Here is an 18,246-nt window from a genome sequence, read left to right as displayed (position 1 = left end):
CACCAGCCGAACTAAGACTCTGACAGACGCTTGCTGCGACCACATCAATTCAAATATCAGCAAAAACTGACTATTTTCACTCTTTCCCGCTTATATAAAAGGAAAAGAGCACAATTACTGTATTATCTAAATAACACTGGTCCAATTTACTCTAGCACAAAGAGTTAAATGCATCACGTTGAGATGTTTGTCAGCTGTTTTGCTCTAACTGCAATTCAAGGCCACGCAGGTAGCATTTTTCTTGCATGTGCACTGAAACAGAATGTCATTTGGCTTCTCAACTTGATTAAAGGACACAAAGAGAGAGAGAGTGAAGAGAAAAAAGAGATTCTGTCATTGTGTCCTGTGGCAGATTGCACAGACAAGCCTTTTGCAGGCAGTGTACATTCTCTTTGTATTCAGTCGTCTACCTGAATAAACCCATGGCCAGCCTTTAAGAGGAGTTGCATGCCGTATATGCCATCACAAATGCATCTACACACAAATTCTCCAATCAATGGCTGTTCTCAAACTCCTTTTGTTCCTCAGAGTTCCTTAAGAAAGACTGTCGCCTTGCTCAGAATTGGGTACTTCGCCATTATTGTGTTTGTTCAATAGGAAGCCCTCCAATTCTCTTTTCAGTTGGCTATTTCCTTATTTTGTCTTTGATTACAGGGTTGCTGAAGGTTCCTGGCTGATTTGGATTTGATTTGGAAATTTTCATCAATCTATCATTGTGGTGTCTATATAAACCTATCCCTAAATGAAAAAAAAAATAAAAATAATAATCATTATTAAATTCAATTAATAAATGAATAAATAACTAAAAATAATTAAATAAATGTTTTACAATTTTTCATAATACAAATAAACTTGTTTTACTAATTTTCCATTTAACATGTCCATCTAAAAGTCTGTTAATAAACACTGCATTGGAATCTCTGACTTATTTGTGACCCTAGACCACAAAACTTGTCATAAGCTTCCCTTTGATGTATGGTTTGTTAGGAAAATACAATATATGGCCGACATACAGTAGGCTAAAACTATTTTAAAATCTGGAATCTGGGGGTGCAAAAAAAGTCTAAATATTAAGAAAATCACCTTTAATATTCTCCAAATGAAGCCATTAGCAATGCATATCACTAATGAAAATACATACATATAGGGTAGGGAATTTACTAAATGTATTCATGGGACATGATCTTTACCTAATATCATAAGGATATATAGCATTAAAAAAATATTTAATTTTGACCCATACAATGTATTGTTGGCTATTGCTACAAATTTACCTGTGCTACTTATGACTGGTTTTGTGGTCCAGGGTCACAATTTTTTTTTTTTCATATATTGTATTTTGTCTTACTGGACAGGATTTATTTTTCATTTTTTTCTTGTTTCCAGTCTAAACAAGTGAAAAATAAATGCAATAACAAATATGCGCATTATCACAAGTTCTTAATAATTTATACACTGTTGCTTAGTATTTATAATAAACTTGATATCGATCCACTCATTTTACAAAACACTTGGCCGATCTTTAGATATTTTAACGGGGAAACAAGGGGGGAAGAACAGGGGGAATATAAGGTATATGATTTTTTCCAAAGTGGTTGGCCATACAAGTTGGTCGGATGATCTAACTTAAGGCTTTTTGTCCATAATATGACGAATAATAAAGGTCTGGCATATTGGATTTTATTTATTTTTATTTATTTTATTTTATTTTATAATTCAAAGAATAAACCAATCTGATACATAGTTGACATTTGAGGCTTAACACTGTAGAAAAGCACTAAAAGTTTTTCATTTTGTTTATTTTCATATAAAAATATGGCATGCAGTTGCATCAAACAATGGTATAAACATCATTCAATGTAAATTGCGATAATCGTAATTAATAACCGCAATTACAATTTCAAGGGAGTAATCGACAATTATGATTTTTTTCATTATCGTGCAGCCCCAGTTTGATGGCACGAGATTCCCCTAAAGGTGAATTTTACAAGACTTTTAAGGACATTTACTCACAGCAGCAATGCACAATTTATTCCAGGCACAATCGCCAAAGGACCAGACAGCTGTGGAGCTAGCACTCCTATTACCCTGTGTTTTTATGCTTTATAGAGCTGAGGACTTCAGAAAGGTGAAGTGAAGCACCTCAGCATCCAGCCCTGCTGCTCTTGCCTTTTAATAACAAACATATATTGTCTCCTCTATTGCTGAAATGGCGACAAAAGGGCTGTTGGAGTAAAACAGCCTCACAAATTAAAGATACCGTTGAGTGTAAAAGCATTTTTTTTTGGGCTGCAGTCTCCACTATCTGCACCCACCATAACTGCCACGTAATGACCAGAGTGATGCACTGCCATTCGGTCCAAGCTTTCATTTCCTACAAAACAACTCACATGGCTTCACAAAACTCTGTAACAAGGCCTTGACTCAGAATACGGAGAGGTCCCCTTAGCATTTGGCCTTTGCTTTTATGGACAGACATGATAAGGATTGTAAAAAGGAAGGAGAGATTGCTCATCAGCAAGGCAATTAATCAATTAGAAAGAACAGATCGATCTTTCTCCCCCCATCCAGGCTGGCAGGCTGACAGCACTCAGGTGTAATTAAAATTGTAACTATTGACAAATCAAGATGGATGGAGGACCACCAAGCCACTTCGCTTCTGAGTGAAAAGTCAATGAGAATTAATGACCTTTGTATTACGTGTTCCACAGAACAACAATATTTGTGCTGGCATAACTGCAAACTTCCTAGTGTTGGCAATTATGAAAAAAATAACTTTTAACTAACTTCACTCTAAGTTCATAAAAAAAAAAAAAATAAATAAATAAAAAACAGGGCACAATGTACTGTGTTAATATGAAGGAAATGCTCATAAGCTTAATGGATAATGTCCTGGCAGAAAATTACCACTAGCTTTTCCATCTTTCTCCCGATTATTATCATTATTTTTCCAGTTCTTGCATAAATCCACATAACCCTTTACAGTCCTGATGATTGCAATTTTTGTCCACAAACATCTCATGCAGCTCATGCTAACATTCTTATTAAGTTATGAAAGCGTTATTTCTCAATGTTCCCTTAATATTCAAAATGTACCGTTTTTAAATGTCACATTATATATATATATATATATATATATATATATATATATATATATATATATATATATATATATATATATATATATACTGTATATATATATATATATATATATATATATATATATATATATTCATTTATTCAATCAACATGAACAGAAATGAAGAGTGCTTCCAATCTTGTCCACAAAATACTGTTGATTATATATATATTTTTTTTCTTCTTTTTTTTAGAATTTTCAAACAAGTTTTGTCATGTCAACATTCAAAATACAACCATTGCTTTACTAGTTTAAAGGCATTTGAATTTATATGAAATTTCAATTTATTTGAATCATTGGAACTGGAATTTAATTTCAGCCTTGTTTAACACATCTCAGAAGCTGTTGGCACCAAATCTGATGTGGTGTTTAATCTGGCCACATTTCTCCCTCTATATGGTAATGAAACCTTCCATCACAAAAAAGTCAAAAAGAACATGCAGTTTGGGAAAAGTTTAGACTTGAGATGGGCTTTAGATCTTTATTTTATTATTATTTTTCAAGAAGAAACTGTCTGCTGCTTCACACAGTATGAAGAAGCCAGAGGCTAATATTCAAGAGAAAGCCGATGGAACATGCACTGAAGTTGAGTAACCGGAATGTTCAAACTCAGTGTTTATGTTGAGATGCATACAATAGGGTTCCATTTTTTATGTTTTGGTCTCCTATGCTCACCAAGGCTGCATTTATTTGGCCAAAAAAAAAAAAAAAAACACTTTTGTGTATATTAAAATATTAAAAAATGTACATTTATTCCTGTGATGCAATGCTACATTTCCAGTAGCCTTTACTCCAGGCTTTAGTGTAACATGATCCTTCAGTCACTTAATTAATCAATACTGAAAATTATTACACTGCTTAATATTTTTGTGGAAACTGTGCTGCATTTTTTTCTTCTCAGAATTATCAGATGAATGGAAAGTTCAAAATTACAACACTTACTTGAAATATTATGCAACTGCTTTACCTTAAACTGAATATTACCTCTATAAAACACAATAAATGACAGCTGGGAGCATTTGCACAAAAACAAGCCTTTTTAATGCCACCAAATTCCCGTTTTTCCATGAACATGACAAGAGAGATATTCAGAAAACATCACCTCAATTACCTGGAGGATTAGAGAGAAAGATTTCAGTGACAACCTGTGGCGCAGCGCAAACAATCATCGGATTAACTGTAGAATTTGAGAGATAATCACCTTTTTGAAGAGACGACAATGACAGCAAAAAAAAGATTATCACAATATGTGTGAAGCACTGTTGGTCATCTAAACACACTCTAAGGTTATATAAATGCCACTTTGTTTATAGACACACGCTGGTGTTTTCCTCGCCCCCTGCTATACGTGAAAAACCACAAATGCATTTGCTCATCTAAAGTGAAGCACCCAACAAATCAAAGTTAGGGCAATTACACTCCCACATCCCTCTTCTTCTTTTTTTTTTTTTTCAGAATGGCAACAGCTGTTTTCTGTGGTCCAAACTACACTGTAATTTCATGAGGAGCATATGGTTACAGTTGATTAATCCAGAAGGAAAAGTGTTTTATCATTTCCAAAGGCGGTTGGGTAAATAAGCCCTCAAAGGGGCTCGAGAAAAGGAGGTGGAGGGTTTCAAAAATAAGGTGTGATTTGGGGGTCCAGGCTTCCTCTAGCGAGTGGCTTCTGCTGCGTGGCATTGATTGATGAAGCCCCTCTGTGCTGGTGAGAGGTGGCATCTTCATGGGGAGAGTGGCTGACACCATATGCTCATTGACAGGTGTATGCACAGGCTCACAAAGATGCGTATGTCATGCTTAGCATATAGACTAATCTTAGTATAGTGTGACAGAAAGCACACATACACTTCTATCAAGTGGAACCCAGAGTACTGTGAAGTCTGTCCCAACATCTTGGATGTCTGTGGTGTCACATTTATTCTTTGAAGTTAAGCAGAAAAAAATGACAATGCTATAACAAAAAATATAAATCTTAACTAGTATGTATACTGAGTTGCACTGAAAAAAAAAAAAAAAAAAAAACTGCCTAGAATGATATACATTAATGCAGAGATGTACGTGTGACAAAGTAGCAGTGAAACAACAGATTAAATGTATTTAGTCTCTTAAGCTATAAACAATATTAGCAATTATTTCAGATGTTTATTTGCCATGTTTTCACAATTATAGGTTACCTTAATATTTTGAATTTAGTTTTAATCTGTATGTCAATATTCACTATTCACAGCCCTTAAATAAATAAATAGTAGATTCCCTTAATATTTTGACTTGTTTTTTTTTTTTTTTTTTTTTTTTTTTGACATTTTCTGATTTAATTAAATTAATTCTGATTTATATTAGTTTTGTTTTTTTGTTTTTTTGTTTTTTTAGTAACCGAAAAAAAAGAGAGAAATGTTGCCTTGGCAAATTAAATTTATTTTATTTAAGTTAAAATTTATTTTATTTCAAGTAACAGAAGTTCTTATGGTTACTGTTTTAGTTAAGAACTTCATTAGTTTACATCTACAATGTTTACATTTATTACTGATGATTAATTATTTTAATTTAAATTATTTTCAAATTTGTATGATGTATTCTTAAACATTTTTCACATCTACATTTAAAAAAAACTAAATATTCAATATTTATAAACATATAATAAATAAATAAATATTAATATTTTGCTGAAAAATTATAGCATACTATACAAAATATTAATACTTGATTTATATTTTATTTATGATCGTTTAGTTTGTCTATTTCAAATTGTTTTCACTTTCCAATTTTCCGATCCCCTAAGTCTTATATTCTCTCTATTGTTTCCCGTCTCCCCTCTTACTGTATCTATTAACAAAATGGCAGAAATAACATCAAAAAGGACACAAATGGAACAAAAAAAATGGAACAGTGCTCGGTGGTGCACTGAAATACACAAACACACTTCTAACAGCTCATTGTATTTTGCAGTTTGGATGAGACCATGCTGTGGAAGATGCTTTGCACCCCCTCTGCGTTAGAGTCATGTGGCGCGTGTCTTGCATTGAGATCATTAATGCTTGAGGGAATACAGTATGTGCCATCATACCATGACTCCAGCTACAGGTCCAATTATTCACAAAAATTCTGAGATTGCTAGCCTTTTTTAGCTCATAAAAACACATACACACAAACAGAGACAGAAACACCCAGAAAGAGCAGCAATTACAGGGTTTAGAGGTGGCATCGTATAAGGCCAATCTGATTGCAATTCCATTCCAAGTGCACGGCTCTCTGCTTAAGAGTGTAAGACTTAAAGGCCTCATGAACGACGTGTCACACGGAAGTCCATGCTCATTACCATACTGCCATGCGCTATGTCTGACTTTGGTAAACAAGCCAAAAGTGCCTTGCACGGTCTCCATACTTTGCATAATTGTTTTTTTTAATAGGCCTGGGATTCAGCTGACGATTACACACTGAACATTTACTTAAAGGCAACTGTTCTCTGAACGAACGTAGAGGTATGTTCATCTGATTTCCTGCATTAAAGGCTTCAAAAGAGTAATGGGCTCACTGGAAATGAGCAACATTCCTGCGGAGTTTGGTACATGGCAGGGACCACATGGGGAGAGGTATCTGGATGAGTTTAGATACAAGTGGAAGCGTAAGGATTGCAATTTCATTAGCCGCGTTTCCACTGTCGGGCCAAAAGCGGGCATGGCACGGCCAGTCACGTTTCCACTGTCACTTCCGGAGCTTGATCGTGCCTGGTCGGTGCTTCCTCGGGGCCAATGGCCTATCGAACCAGCTGGGGCTGGAGGAGTGGTTATAAACAAAGGCAAGAGTTTCTCCGCGTCTGGAGAGCGTCAGCGCCGCGGATCATTTAAGAAAGCTAGTAGGTATAACACCAGCATTAACACCTTTAAGAATGAGTTGAGCTCAAAACTCACCTTCAGTCAGCAGTGAGTGTGGATCTGATGTGGATTATAATCTCCATACAACGCAGAAATATTTATAACCGATGCAAAGACTATGCACGATAGGCATTAACATTACCATAGTAAATATGCTAAAAATGACTGCTGGAGAAATCACAATCGTGTATTTATTTAGTAACAGATTTTATCTATCATAAATCGCGTCTATAGAGTTTAGCTCCGCATAGCCTATGTCATAAAATAAAATAGCCTAATGGTTTTTGTTCGGAAGCTTTTATAAAAATATTGAAATAATCATTATTTCTAAATGTGGTGTATATAGGCTATATGTATATTGTGACTTCAGATAAACAGAAACAGACTCGACTGAAGAGCAGACTATGTTCATATAGATTTATTTCTATGTTACTAATTTTCAATCCTGATAAATTATTTCATTATGAACAATGCATCACTTATTATAGTAAAACATTGATGCTTTTGGATTTAAATTTTTAACAAAGCATGCAATCAAACGGCCGCTTTTATCGTGTTCATTTTGTGATCGCACTAGTTCCCTTGACTTATTTCTTATTAGTTTTATGATAACTTTTCTTTGTTGGTGAATGATGGGGTTGCATGACGTTATTCCTGTGTAAGAAGAATCAGGGTGGGAAAAAGCTCTCCATGCTAAAATGGTTGGAAGTGGCAATAGCAACAGATACTCACAGACTGTGTATGTCATTGTGATGTGACATACAGCCAAGTATGGTGACCCATACTCAGAATTTCTGCTCTTCATTTAGCCCATCCAAAGTGCACACACACAGCAGTGAACACACACCCGGAGCAGTGGGCAGCCATTTATGTAGCGGTGCCCTGGGAGCAGTTGGGGGTTCGGTGACTTGCTAAAGGTCGTGGTATTGCCAGCCAGATACTCGAACCCACAACCTTAGGGTTATGAGTCCTACTCTCTTACCACTAGGCCATGACTTCCCCATTGTCTATCACACATAATTATCACCTTCTTCCCTCTCATCCAGTTCTGCCTTGATTCAGACCAGGCTCGACATCGGTGAGAGGAAGAACTTAGCCTCTAACTTCAAAGAAACCACTGCGGACACAAAAACACTGTATGGAAAAGAGCCCAGCACTGACTCAACATTTCAAAGCTTAACGCTCCCACAACAGTTGGTTAACGTGCACCCACTAATATTCCTAAACACAAGAGATTACAAAACACTTCTCATTAGGGACCATTTCAGAAGCAAACACAACTTTATCAAAGAGTGATTGGAAAGATTGAGTCATAAACCAGATCAGCTGGGGGCCAGTTTACACAACCTGAGAACAGCTGAGACTCTAGAATGGTCACTATGCAGACGCCCCCATGGACGCTCAGCCATGAACCATCTGTCTCAGCTTGTGGACTGAATTTCCACAGAAACAATGTTGTAGACCAGGGGCCGGTTACACCAGCTGTGAACGTAAAACATTTGCATAGTTATAGCATAAATAGGCACAAAGAATTTATGCACTATAGAAAATATCTAAGAGTTGAGCCAAAATAAAAAAAATGGAAGGAAGGAATTACGGAAGGAATAAAACCAGGCTGATTGGAGTAGATCGATCTCCTTATGCATATCAGGATTCCATCAATCAATGTTGTTGTTTTTTTTGTTGTTTTTTCTACTGTACATTGAATTTCAACAGAAACATAATTCATATTTTATTATATTTATATATATATTAGATTATATTATGTTTAAAATAAAAATGTATTCTAAATAAATATATGTTTGCAAATGTTTATGCAGTTCCCTAATATTATTTATATATTTAAATATCCAGTTATTAAAAAAAAAAAAATTGATGCCAAATTTCAAGAGAAATACAATTGTTTAATGTTATTGAATTATAATTAATATAACAAGACGTTTTAGATATCAAAGAAAGATTCCATATATATTTATATGTGTGTGTGTGTGTGTGTGTGTATATATATATATATATATATATATATATATATATATATTACATATGGTTCCTTAATATTATTTACATATTTAAATACAAATTATTTTATTTCATAACTATACATTGTATATTAATAGAAACAATTTATTTACATTGACACTTATCTATGAAATATTCTACAATTATTTAATGACATATAATGACTCCATGACCTTAGTGTGAATACCACATTCAAGTCTCAGAAAGGCTTTTTGAATGCTGGTGCAACCATACCCTTGTGTATTTTCAAATAAGTCACACAAGGTTAAACAGAATCAAGACACATACAAATCATGCAATCTGGGCTAAGCAGGAGGCACATCAAAAAAGGAACTGCGCAGAATCTTTTATTTCATTCTTTTAAGCATCCTCTAGCAGTCCCCTTATGCAATGCGACTTCAAAGAGCAACTGCAGCAAAAGTGTAGATTAAAAAGGTTGGAATACATTGAGCTAAAAACCTGGAGTGCCCCTGGAGTGACAGTAAGTACATTTCAGATGAGCAACAACAGTAAATCTAAATAGTGCCACTGCATCAATTACACCCCTTCACTGGCACCCCTGAGTGCCCCCCTCCTCGGCTCTTTTCATCTTCCTCAAACTTTCTCAGGAGTAAGATCTTATCAGCATCAGTAGCATTTTTTTTTCTCTTTTATTTCTTATGCACATCTTTTTTTCTGTTTATTCCACCACACTTAACATTTACAATCCAGAGTTTTCCCTAATTATACAACTTTAGTTTGATGCCTTAGCATGTTTGCAGGTTCATGTCACAGCCTTTGGAACCCTGCAAAACCAAATGACAGCTGACAAGCAACCAGACACTTTCTTTCAAGTTTTTAGATGGAACTGTGGCACCAAAGTACATTCCTATTGCGCAACATCCATAAGTCTGGCACTGAAGTCATATCCTAGTGCAGCCACAGCTTCAGAGGCCATGACTCAACTGACTAGTAGCATAATGCCTGCTTCAGTGGACTCAGATAGACCATTTAAAACACACACCATGGATAGATGCCTCGCTGGCACAGTCCTTGAACTTAGTATTCAGTGTGCGTCTATATGTGTGACCGCATTTGTCTGCATTCGTTGGCCACGCTCGAGTCCGAGGAGCTCTAATCACAAATGGATTTGTCCAACCGTTTTAAACGCAGCTTCTTTTTACGTTGTGACTGAAGGATTAGCGCATCTAATCATAAAATGAACAGATTGGTTGAAAAGAGCAGAACACAGTGGAATAATGAATGTAGGTAGAGAAATTACACAATGCTTGATTTAGCAAACACAGTCTATTATTATCTGATTAGCAAGAATAAAAACTGTGATCACATGAATGGTCTCGCTCTTTATTTCTAACTTCTATTTTCTCCCAAATGTACTTTTCTCTTCAAATATTTAATATCTGCTGACTCCTGTGCTAGCACTCCAAAATGGATGTAATATTTTACGCAGCGCTATGTATATCCACTTCTTCTCTGCGGACTCCATTACACTTCCCCAGGTGAGTTGAGACACAGCGAGTCATTAGGCTCTACGGGAAACTACGAGGTACCTGTCTGACAGAACAAGCCATTTCCTTTGTGACTTCATATTCTTTTCCAGATGCTGTCACTGAGGTATAGTAAAGAACAGACTTGGTTTTGTTTCTGCATTCTTATAAATGCACAGTTAAGGTAAAATATATGAGCTGTTCTGAAGATATTTTGATATTTTAAATGGAATATATGCTCCTCACACATTGTGTGTGAAACTTAACAGCTCTTTTCACATTTATGCTCAGGTTTTAGGGCATAATTAAAAAAATGACTTCACAGAACATTGCTGTATTTTGCATCTAACCTTTCACAGTAACTGGCATTGTGATTTATCATAAGAGACCACCAGTCAAATATAATACTGTTTTATAATATTTGAACTAATGATGCCAGCAAATAAACGGAAAGTGGATCTAGATGTCAGATGAAAGTTATGCCAAACATAAAACTGGCTTTATCATACCTTAATCATTTTGGTAATGGTTATTCAGATTTTACTAGGTAATTTACACTCTTACAACATGACAAATTCATGCAAAGCAAAACCTTTCTGATTGATGTGATGTATCAAAGCCCACTTCTAGCCATGCTGTAATCGCACTAGACTTGTCACTTATCACTGCAGTGTCCATATTACAAGAAAATATTTCCAGGTATCTGGAATACTGTATGTTCAGTCATGGGCTGAGTGATAAACTCACATTTGATTTGAAGTTGAGCCACTCATGTGGACCACTAGAGCTGTCCTCAGGGGGTAACATCAAGCCCCTATGAGCAATTGGTATTCAGGCATGAAACGGCCCAAGGCATTGCCCAAGGCAACAGTATGTCCGAAGAAGACAACAGCCCAAACCCAAACCCAAGCTGACCTAGCAGGGGGCAATAGGAGTGAGTTTCACACCTGCCCTGTTTAACATGGTGGACAGGATTCAAGAAGAATGAGCAAAGAAAAAGACACTTAATCAATAGTTCCTACCCTCTGTATCCTAGTTTTTGGATGATTCGTATTTCTAAAAAAGCAACAATGGCTCAATACGTCTGTTCAATGCGAACAGGTTTCCTAAGTGCCAAGAGTAAGCAACTATACAGGCCATCGTTGAACTCTCAGGGAGTTTCCAAGTTCAGACCCTATGAATAAGTCTTTCAGTCTAGATTAAAGAAAAACTAAAAAAAAAAAAAAAAAAAAAAAAAAAAAAAAAAAAACTGTGATATACCTCCAAATTCGAAATCCCCTAAGCTTTACTAAAATTTTTTTATCTAACTATATTAATGTTGGGAAAAGGTCACAGATGGTTTAGATGTAGAGTACAAGCAGTATAACAGAATCAGCCGGTCTGGGTGTTGGATTGCGAGGCCTTCGGTTGAAGAGCATCATCATATCATATACACCTCTAATCAATGTGTCATTACCTGCACTTCAAACTCTGAATGACATTCTGCGGTGAGGTTTTCTAGTTTGAGGCCAGGTGAATTACCGTCTCAACTCATACTCACTCATCAAACAGTATTCCTTTGAAACCTCAAGTGTGAAACACGTCATTTAACAGCATGCTAATGAAGCTAATCTACTGAAGTCAAATGATTTACACACATGTTAATCGCTTCACCACCCCCCACACCCCAGCATTGGGTGTATTATAAAATGGTCTCATTTTCTTAAATTCCAAACATAAAGTCCTGTTCTTGGCAAGGCTCTGCAGATCTATGGCTCCTTGTTTGTTAACTTAATGAAATATCTGGTATCATACACTCAAAATATTTCTTATTGACATTGATGGTTCAATGAAGAACCTTTAATATGCATGAAACTACTGTATGTGTTGGGATGTTGGGGTTTAGTTCAATGCCACGTACTAACCAGACACGATGCAACTACTAAAAGCTGATATTATGACCTTTTGTCTAAACCAACAGTGACATTTACTTATAATTTCCACCTTTGCTGTGACTCTTAAACATCATGTTCAGTTATGAAACATAATTCCTTTGTTATGATAATTATCAGTGAATATAATTGAAATTCCCTGTCTGTATTATATCATCAAATGTGAAATTTCAATTTGCATCCGAATATGCATACTTCACTACAAATTTCAACATACTACACATTTCACACAGTTTTTGGACTATTATATAAGTAAAAAAAATTGTATCTGTATTATTCATAAAACTGTAGACAAAAAGTACAAAGATTACCTATTATTTACAGCGAGGGCATATCCAATGGACACTTTCCTATCACATAAGTTAATGGGAAAGACATTGTGAATGCCAGTGAATGACACAACTGATGCCATAGAATGGGAACATGACAAACGTTCTTTGTACTGATTTCATTCATACTACACACATTCATACAATACAGAACACACTTTTTAACATTGCAAAGTCTGTTCCTCAACAAATGTAGTACCTTTTCACAGATAATGCAATCTCAAGCCCCTTTCACACTGGACGTCGGACCCGCAATATTTCCGGGACATTGCCGGGTCGCCTTCTGTCTGAAAGCAACCACGTCCCGGAATTGATTACCGAATTGAACCCGGGTCGGGGACCTAGTAACATTGGGGGGTTCGACCCGGTACAAGCGCTGTGTGAACAAAAGCCAGATCTAATTCCGTATCGAAGTGATGACGCGCGTTATCGTGCGACTCTTTTACCGGCTGTTTTGAAGGAAGATCAACATTTGCGACGAAAACATATGTGCAAACTGTAATGAAGCAGAAATCAGTTAGTTACTCACTTTCCGCGCTGACGCCGAGATCGTTCGCTTGCTTCAGTTAAAGTATAACGTGCCAAGCGTTGTCGACTCGTACATTACACGTCACGCGCTGATGTCACGTGTCGTTACGGGATCTTCAAGTGTTGTGTGTGAAAGCACGCACATATACCGGGTCATCACTGGCAGTGTGAAAGTGCCAAATCTAGCGACAAGGGACCAATTGCAGGAACACTTTACCCCTGTATTTGCCGGAATGGCAGTGTGAAAGGGTCTTCAGAAACAAGTTTGGAATATAGCACATGAATTGCATGAATCATGTTAATTATATAATGCTTTTTGGGGTATTAAAGCCTATAATCACTATGAACTATGTTTCTGAATTTAAATAAATATTTATGTGAATATTCTACCTCACAGTTCTGCTTAGGTAGTATATTGCAGCTTATGGGGGGCTTTTGCACTCCATCAGTTGGGAGTTTCTCAATGGATTTTACATTAAAACATGAGCAAGATTCAAAGAGCTTTATAAGTGCTTTGGTGGGAATCTGTTCTAATGATGTTTAGGTGAGAGTTCCAGACCCCAGGAACGTTCCTGGAAAACCTGTGAGGATGGAGACAATTAACTTGAATCAACCGATGCCACAGATCATTATAAAACATGAGCATTAGACACTGTGAAGAAGTTTAGTGTAACAAACGTTCACTCAATCTGCTCCTCTCACTCCATTTTTCTTTTGCACACACACACACACACACACACACACACACACACACACACACACACACACACAAACTGGTAGCCTAATCCTCCCAATGTGTAAGTTATCACTCGACTGTAAATGTCAGGTTAGACAGCATACACTCATGAATGATGGATATATGGCATGTCCTAGTTTGCCATGGTTTCCTCCCTAGGCAGCATTACAGAACAGCCTATTTCTCGATCCAGGGCTTAGTGTTTGCAGCTATCACGCATTCCCAACACTCCCACCTGTGCTTGCATAACAACTACCTAAGCAGCCCATGCAGCTACGCTTGGAGAAAACTGGCAACTGAAGAGAAAGTTTCAGTAGTGCATTTCAGCAGCACTGCATTAAAGCAGGGACAATATATTGAAGAAAATATAAATATCAGAAAATATATATATAAAAATAGAATGCACCTGTGTAAATATTTCCATTTGAGCCAGCATTGGCCACCCAGGCAATTTTATTTATTTATTTTTTATTTATTTTTTTGCCTCATGCATGAGATTTGAGTATATTGTTTCTATCCTTTTCCAGGCGGAAAGCGACTGCTCAAGCTTCTGGTCCTCGACTGCTGTCTGCGAAATTTAGACAAAAACAATTTCCTCTGCTTGAGGCCATCAGCTGAGAAGAGAGGCAAATTATCACAAAGTGGCCAGTTAAAATGCCTTGTACTCTGCATGCAGAAAAACTCAATGGACTACTCTCTGTCTTTTCAGCACAAATTCATGCCAGACAGGGGGCATGTGCCTTCCAAATTAGGAAAAATCAAACTGTCAATATTGCCATTAAGGTAGTGAACAAAATTGTCCTGTTTTTTGTTAATAAAGACTCTACGCTCCCCATTCTCTCACAAAGTGTATTTTTTTATGTGATGTAAATCAAAAGTCCTATATGCAATTTTTACAAGTCCTTATTAAAAAAACAACAACTAATCATCACATCATAAAATCTCACATTAAGAGTCTGTCAGCACTGACAATACACATCTGATGCACCTTATAAAGACCCTTTTCCAAGATCCCATCCGGGAACTCATTTTAACTGAGATCTCTCATTATGTGCAGTCATAAAACAGGCAAGGAGTTCATTAATTTTGATAGTTAATCCACAGTCTCATTAACTGGCTTTAGTTAATTTCGCAGCCATGACCTGTATAATTACCTGTTGTCCGCACAGTTGCTGCATGCTGGATGGACTTCAGTACACTTCTAAATGCAGGTTATTATTGATTAGTGACTGCAAAGGGATGTACAGGAGTATGTTCTGCTGCTGGATAACTCAAGTACTGCACATTTTGGAGGTCTCCCTGATTTATATCTTAAGCTCATTACAAAAGGCTCCAAGCCCCGAGATGGGTGTGTCAGATAAGACATCCAAAATGTGCAGTTCTAGGATATGATCTCCAGGACTGACAAGCACTGCTGTACAGTGTCTCCATGAGAAATATATAAAAGAGAAGAGAGAGAGAGAGAGCATGTAGATGGCTGGTACACATCTCACATAGGGGAAGATGGAGCAAGATGCACGTATTTTGTGAATTAAGTTTTACTTTTAAGTGATGCTGTTATGTGATGCTTGATTCTTCTGTATGTATTAAAATGTATCACTAAACCCAAGCTGTTCTTGCGCCATGTTGCTTTTAAACAGTAATTAATCCAAATGAAATGACTTCAGAACTCAATGTTAAATGTTACAGTGCCTCAGGCTCACTCTGCGTTTTTAAAGGTCTTTGGAGACAGCAATTTAAAGCGCTCTTTACCTTGTGTAGACGCCTGACGTAGGAGCACGGACAGCAATATTACAATCCAACAGAGTCTTTTCTTTGCTTTACCCGAATTCCCCAACATTGCCAGAGAGGCAGATGAAGAGACACCGAACGCGTTTGTCCGGCACGCCGGGTACATGTTGCTCCTCCACAGTCCAGCCACAGTTGTGCGCGTAGTTTTCTGGAGTGTCTCTGGCGCGTCTTGAGTCAAAATACTATCCCTTTACATTTATATCTCAAACTTGAATATTGTTCAACTCCGTTGTAGGTGTGAGTTTGTGAACAGTATGTTAAAACTTCAGTCCTAAACAGTGCACGGAATGCACAGAAGTCTGATCACGGAGACTTGTGTTATTTTATCCACTGTCTCTGCTCTCATGCATTCACTTAATAAATGTTTGATCGATAAGTGTATTCCCACTCCAGAGAGCAAACGCCTCTAGTTCACAACTTGATAACGGTCCCCAAGATCTGATTAGACGGGTGATAATTCGCTCATGATCAATGACGCTGTTTTTCTCATTCCAGTAAACCAAAAGTTAGCTCTGTTCCTGGCGCGTAGCTATATGTTCTCCCCAAAACGAGTCTTTTGCAGTGAAGAACCTCCCGTTCATTGCGTCCGCCCAGATGCGGGATAAGCTTCATTCGGCTTAAGTAACTTTCCAAGTCCCGTTTTAGTGCGACACGGTGTCGCTTGGTCTAATCGAAACATGCTCTTCGTAAAGCTCCGCTGGGTACGAGGGTGGAAAACGGTATTCGTGAGAGATCAAACTGTCATCGCTGATTGCCGCCCAGGAACCGGCCCCGTCGCGCTGAAAATCTCCAGCATCATATGAGCAGCAGATCAGAGAGAGAGGTGCGCGCGAAGGGGGCTGACGCACGGTGCCACCGCGCGGTGAGCTCCAATAAGACACAGAGACAGACGGGCGCTCGCTGCTGAATTCACTGGAATGAGCGCGTGCGAAACCAGACCAACAGGTAATCGGAACGGTTGAACGGTCACAACGACCTTTCAATAATGTGTCCATCATTCTATGACACAGCGATTAGTGGCTAAACTAACGCCTCTCTGTCCAAAATGCTTCTGTTGTTTGTGCATGTGTTTGCGGAGATGAAAAGTGATGGGTATCGATATTTCAGATATTACTTGTTCAATTGTGTTTTTGTCCACATTTCATGTTGTCTCCATGTCATTCTGACCCCGGAACAGAATCATCTATCTATGCCAAATAGCAGCTTAAATAATCTATCTATCTATCTATCTATCTATCTATCTATCTATCTATCTATCTATCTATCTATCTATCTATCTATCTATCTATCTATCTATCTGTCTGTCTGTCTGTCTGTCTGTCTGTCTGTCTGTCTGTCTGTCTGTCTGTCTGTCTGTCTATTCCCTCTGTATGTCTGTTTAACCATCTGTGTGCTGAGCTTATGTCTGTCCATCAATCAATATTTTGTTTATTTTACCCAGCATTCTATTCACACACACGCACGCACGCACGCACGCACGCACGCACACACACACACACACACACACACACACATATATATATATATATATATATATATATATATATATATATGCTGACATTTTTTGCTTTTTGTGATCAATTGTTTGTTTATATTTTTACTATATTATTTTCCTTTTTTGTGAACAATATAATCTGCTTAATAAATTATAAAGAAATGCTAAAAATTTAAATGCCCTATCATTATTATTAAATTGCATTACAAACTTAAAAGAACCAACCAATCTACATCAAAACAGGATGACGTGCAAAATTATTATTAATCATTCACCATTGGGAAAGTAAATCTAACATATAAGCAAACATTATCAAGTTAATTTACATTTTTTAAAAGGTGTTCACTTTTACCTTTTTAATTACATTTTGTTTAATGGAAAAGAACCAATTAAAAAAATAATAATAAATAAAAACTAATTAAAAATAATCACTGATTAAGAAAATTATTTTTTTTGCATTGTGGTGCAGAGAAACTAATATCTAATCATATTTCTCAGAGAAGGAAACAAAAGAGAAAACTAGAGAAAGATTAAATAGACTTGTAAGCGAATGTAAAGAAGTGATTTGTACATCAGTCAAAGGAATCATTTGGGACATACTGAGATCAGGTCTGAGTCTTGCACTTTTGATCCAGTGAAGAAATACAAAGAGCCTGCATACAGCAAAACACACCTCCACACGCTTCGGGTTAGTATGCACACACACGCACACGCACACATACTCATAAGCAAACACATGCATATCTATATGTAGGGATTTGCTGTAGGATCAGTAGATCTCCACCAAAGTGGAGGTCAAATCACAGAAGCCAACATCAGACTACATTACAGGTCTGATTTCTCCTGCAAAGCCTGTTCGCCCACACACACAACACACATACTAACACACTTAAAAGACCATTGATCTTCTCTGGCCTGT

General features: G+C 37.0%; 1 protein-coding gene across 1 annotated transcript in view; it reads right to left on the bottom strand.

Annotated features, from left to right (window-relative positions):
• The window catches only part of LOC113056477 (protein sidekick-2-like), a 200,034-nt gene extending 183,287 nt beyond the window's left edge, over positions 1-16,747 (bottom strand). The window contains exon 1 of the mRNA XM_026223276.1: positions 15,794-16,747. Within this exon, the coding sequence (XP_026079061.1) occupies positions 15,794-15,938 (145 nt within the window). The 5' untranslated portion in view covers positions 15,939-16,747. The remainder of the gene's footprint in view (positions 1-15,793) is intronic.
• Between the last annotated feature and the right edge of the window lie 1,499 nt (positions 16,748-18,246).

Source organism: Carassius auratus, chromosome 37 (genome assembly GCF_003368295.1).
Source record: "Carassius auratus strain Wakin chromosome 37, ASM336829v1, whole genome shotgun sequence".
In the NCBI taxonomy this organism is placed as follows: Eukaryota; Metazoa; Chordata; class Actinopteri; order Cypriniformes; family Cyprinidae; genus Carassius; species Carassius auratus.
Note: the sequence above shows the minus strand (reverse complement) of the source record. Positions and strands in the feature narration are given on the sequence as shown.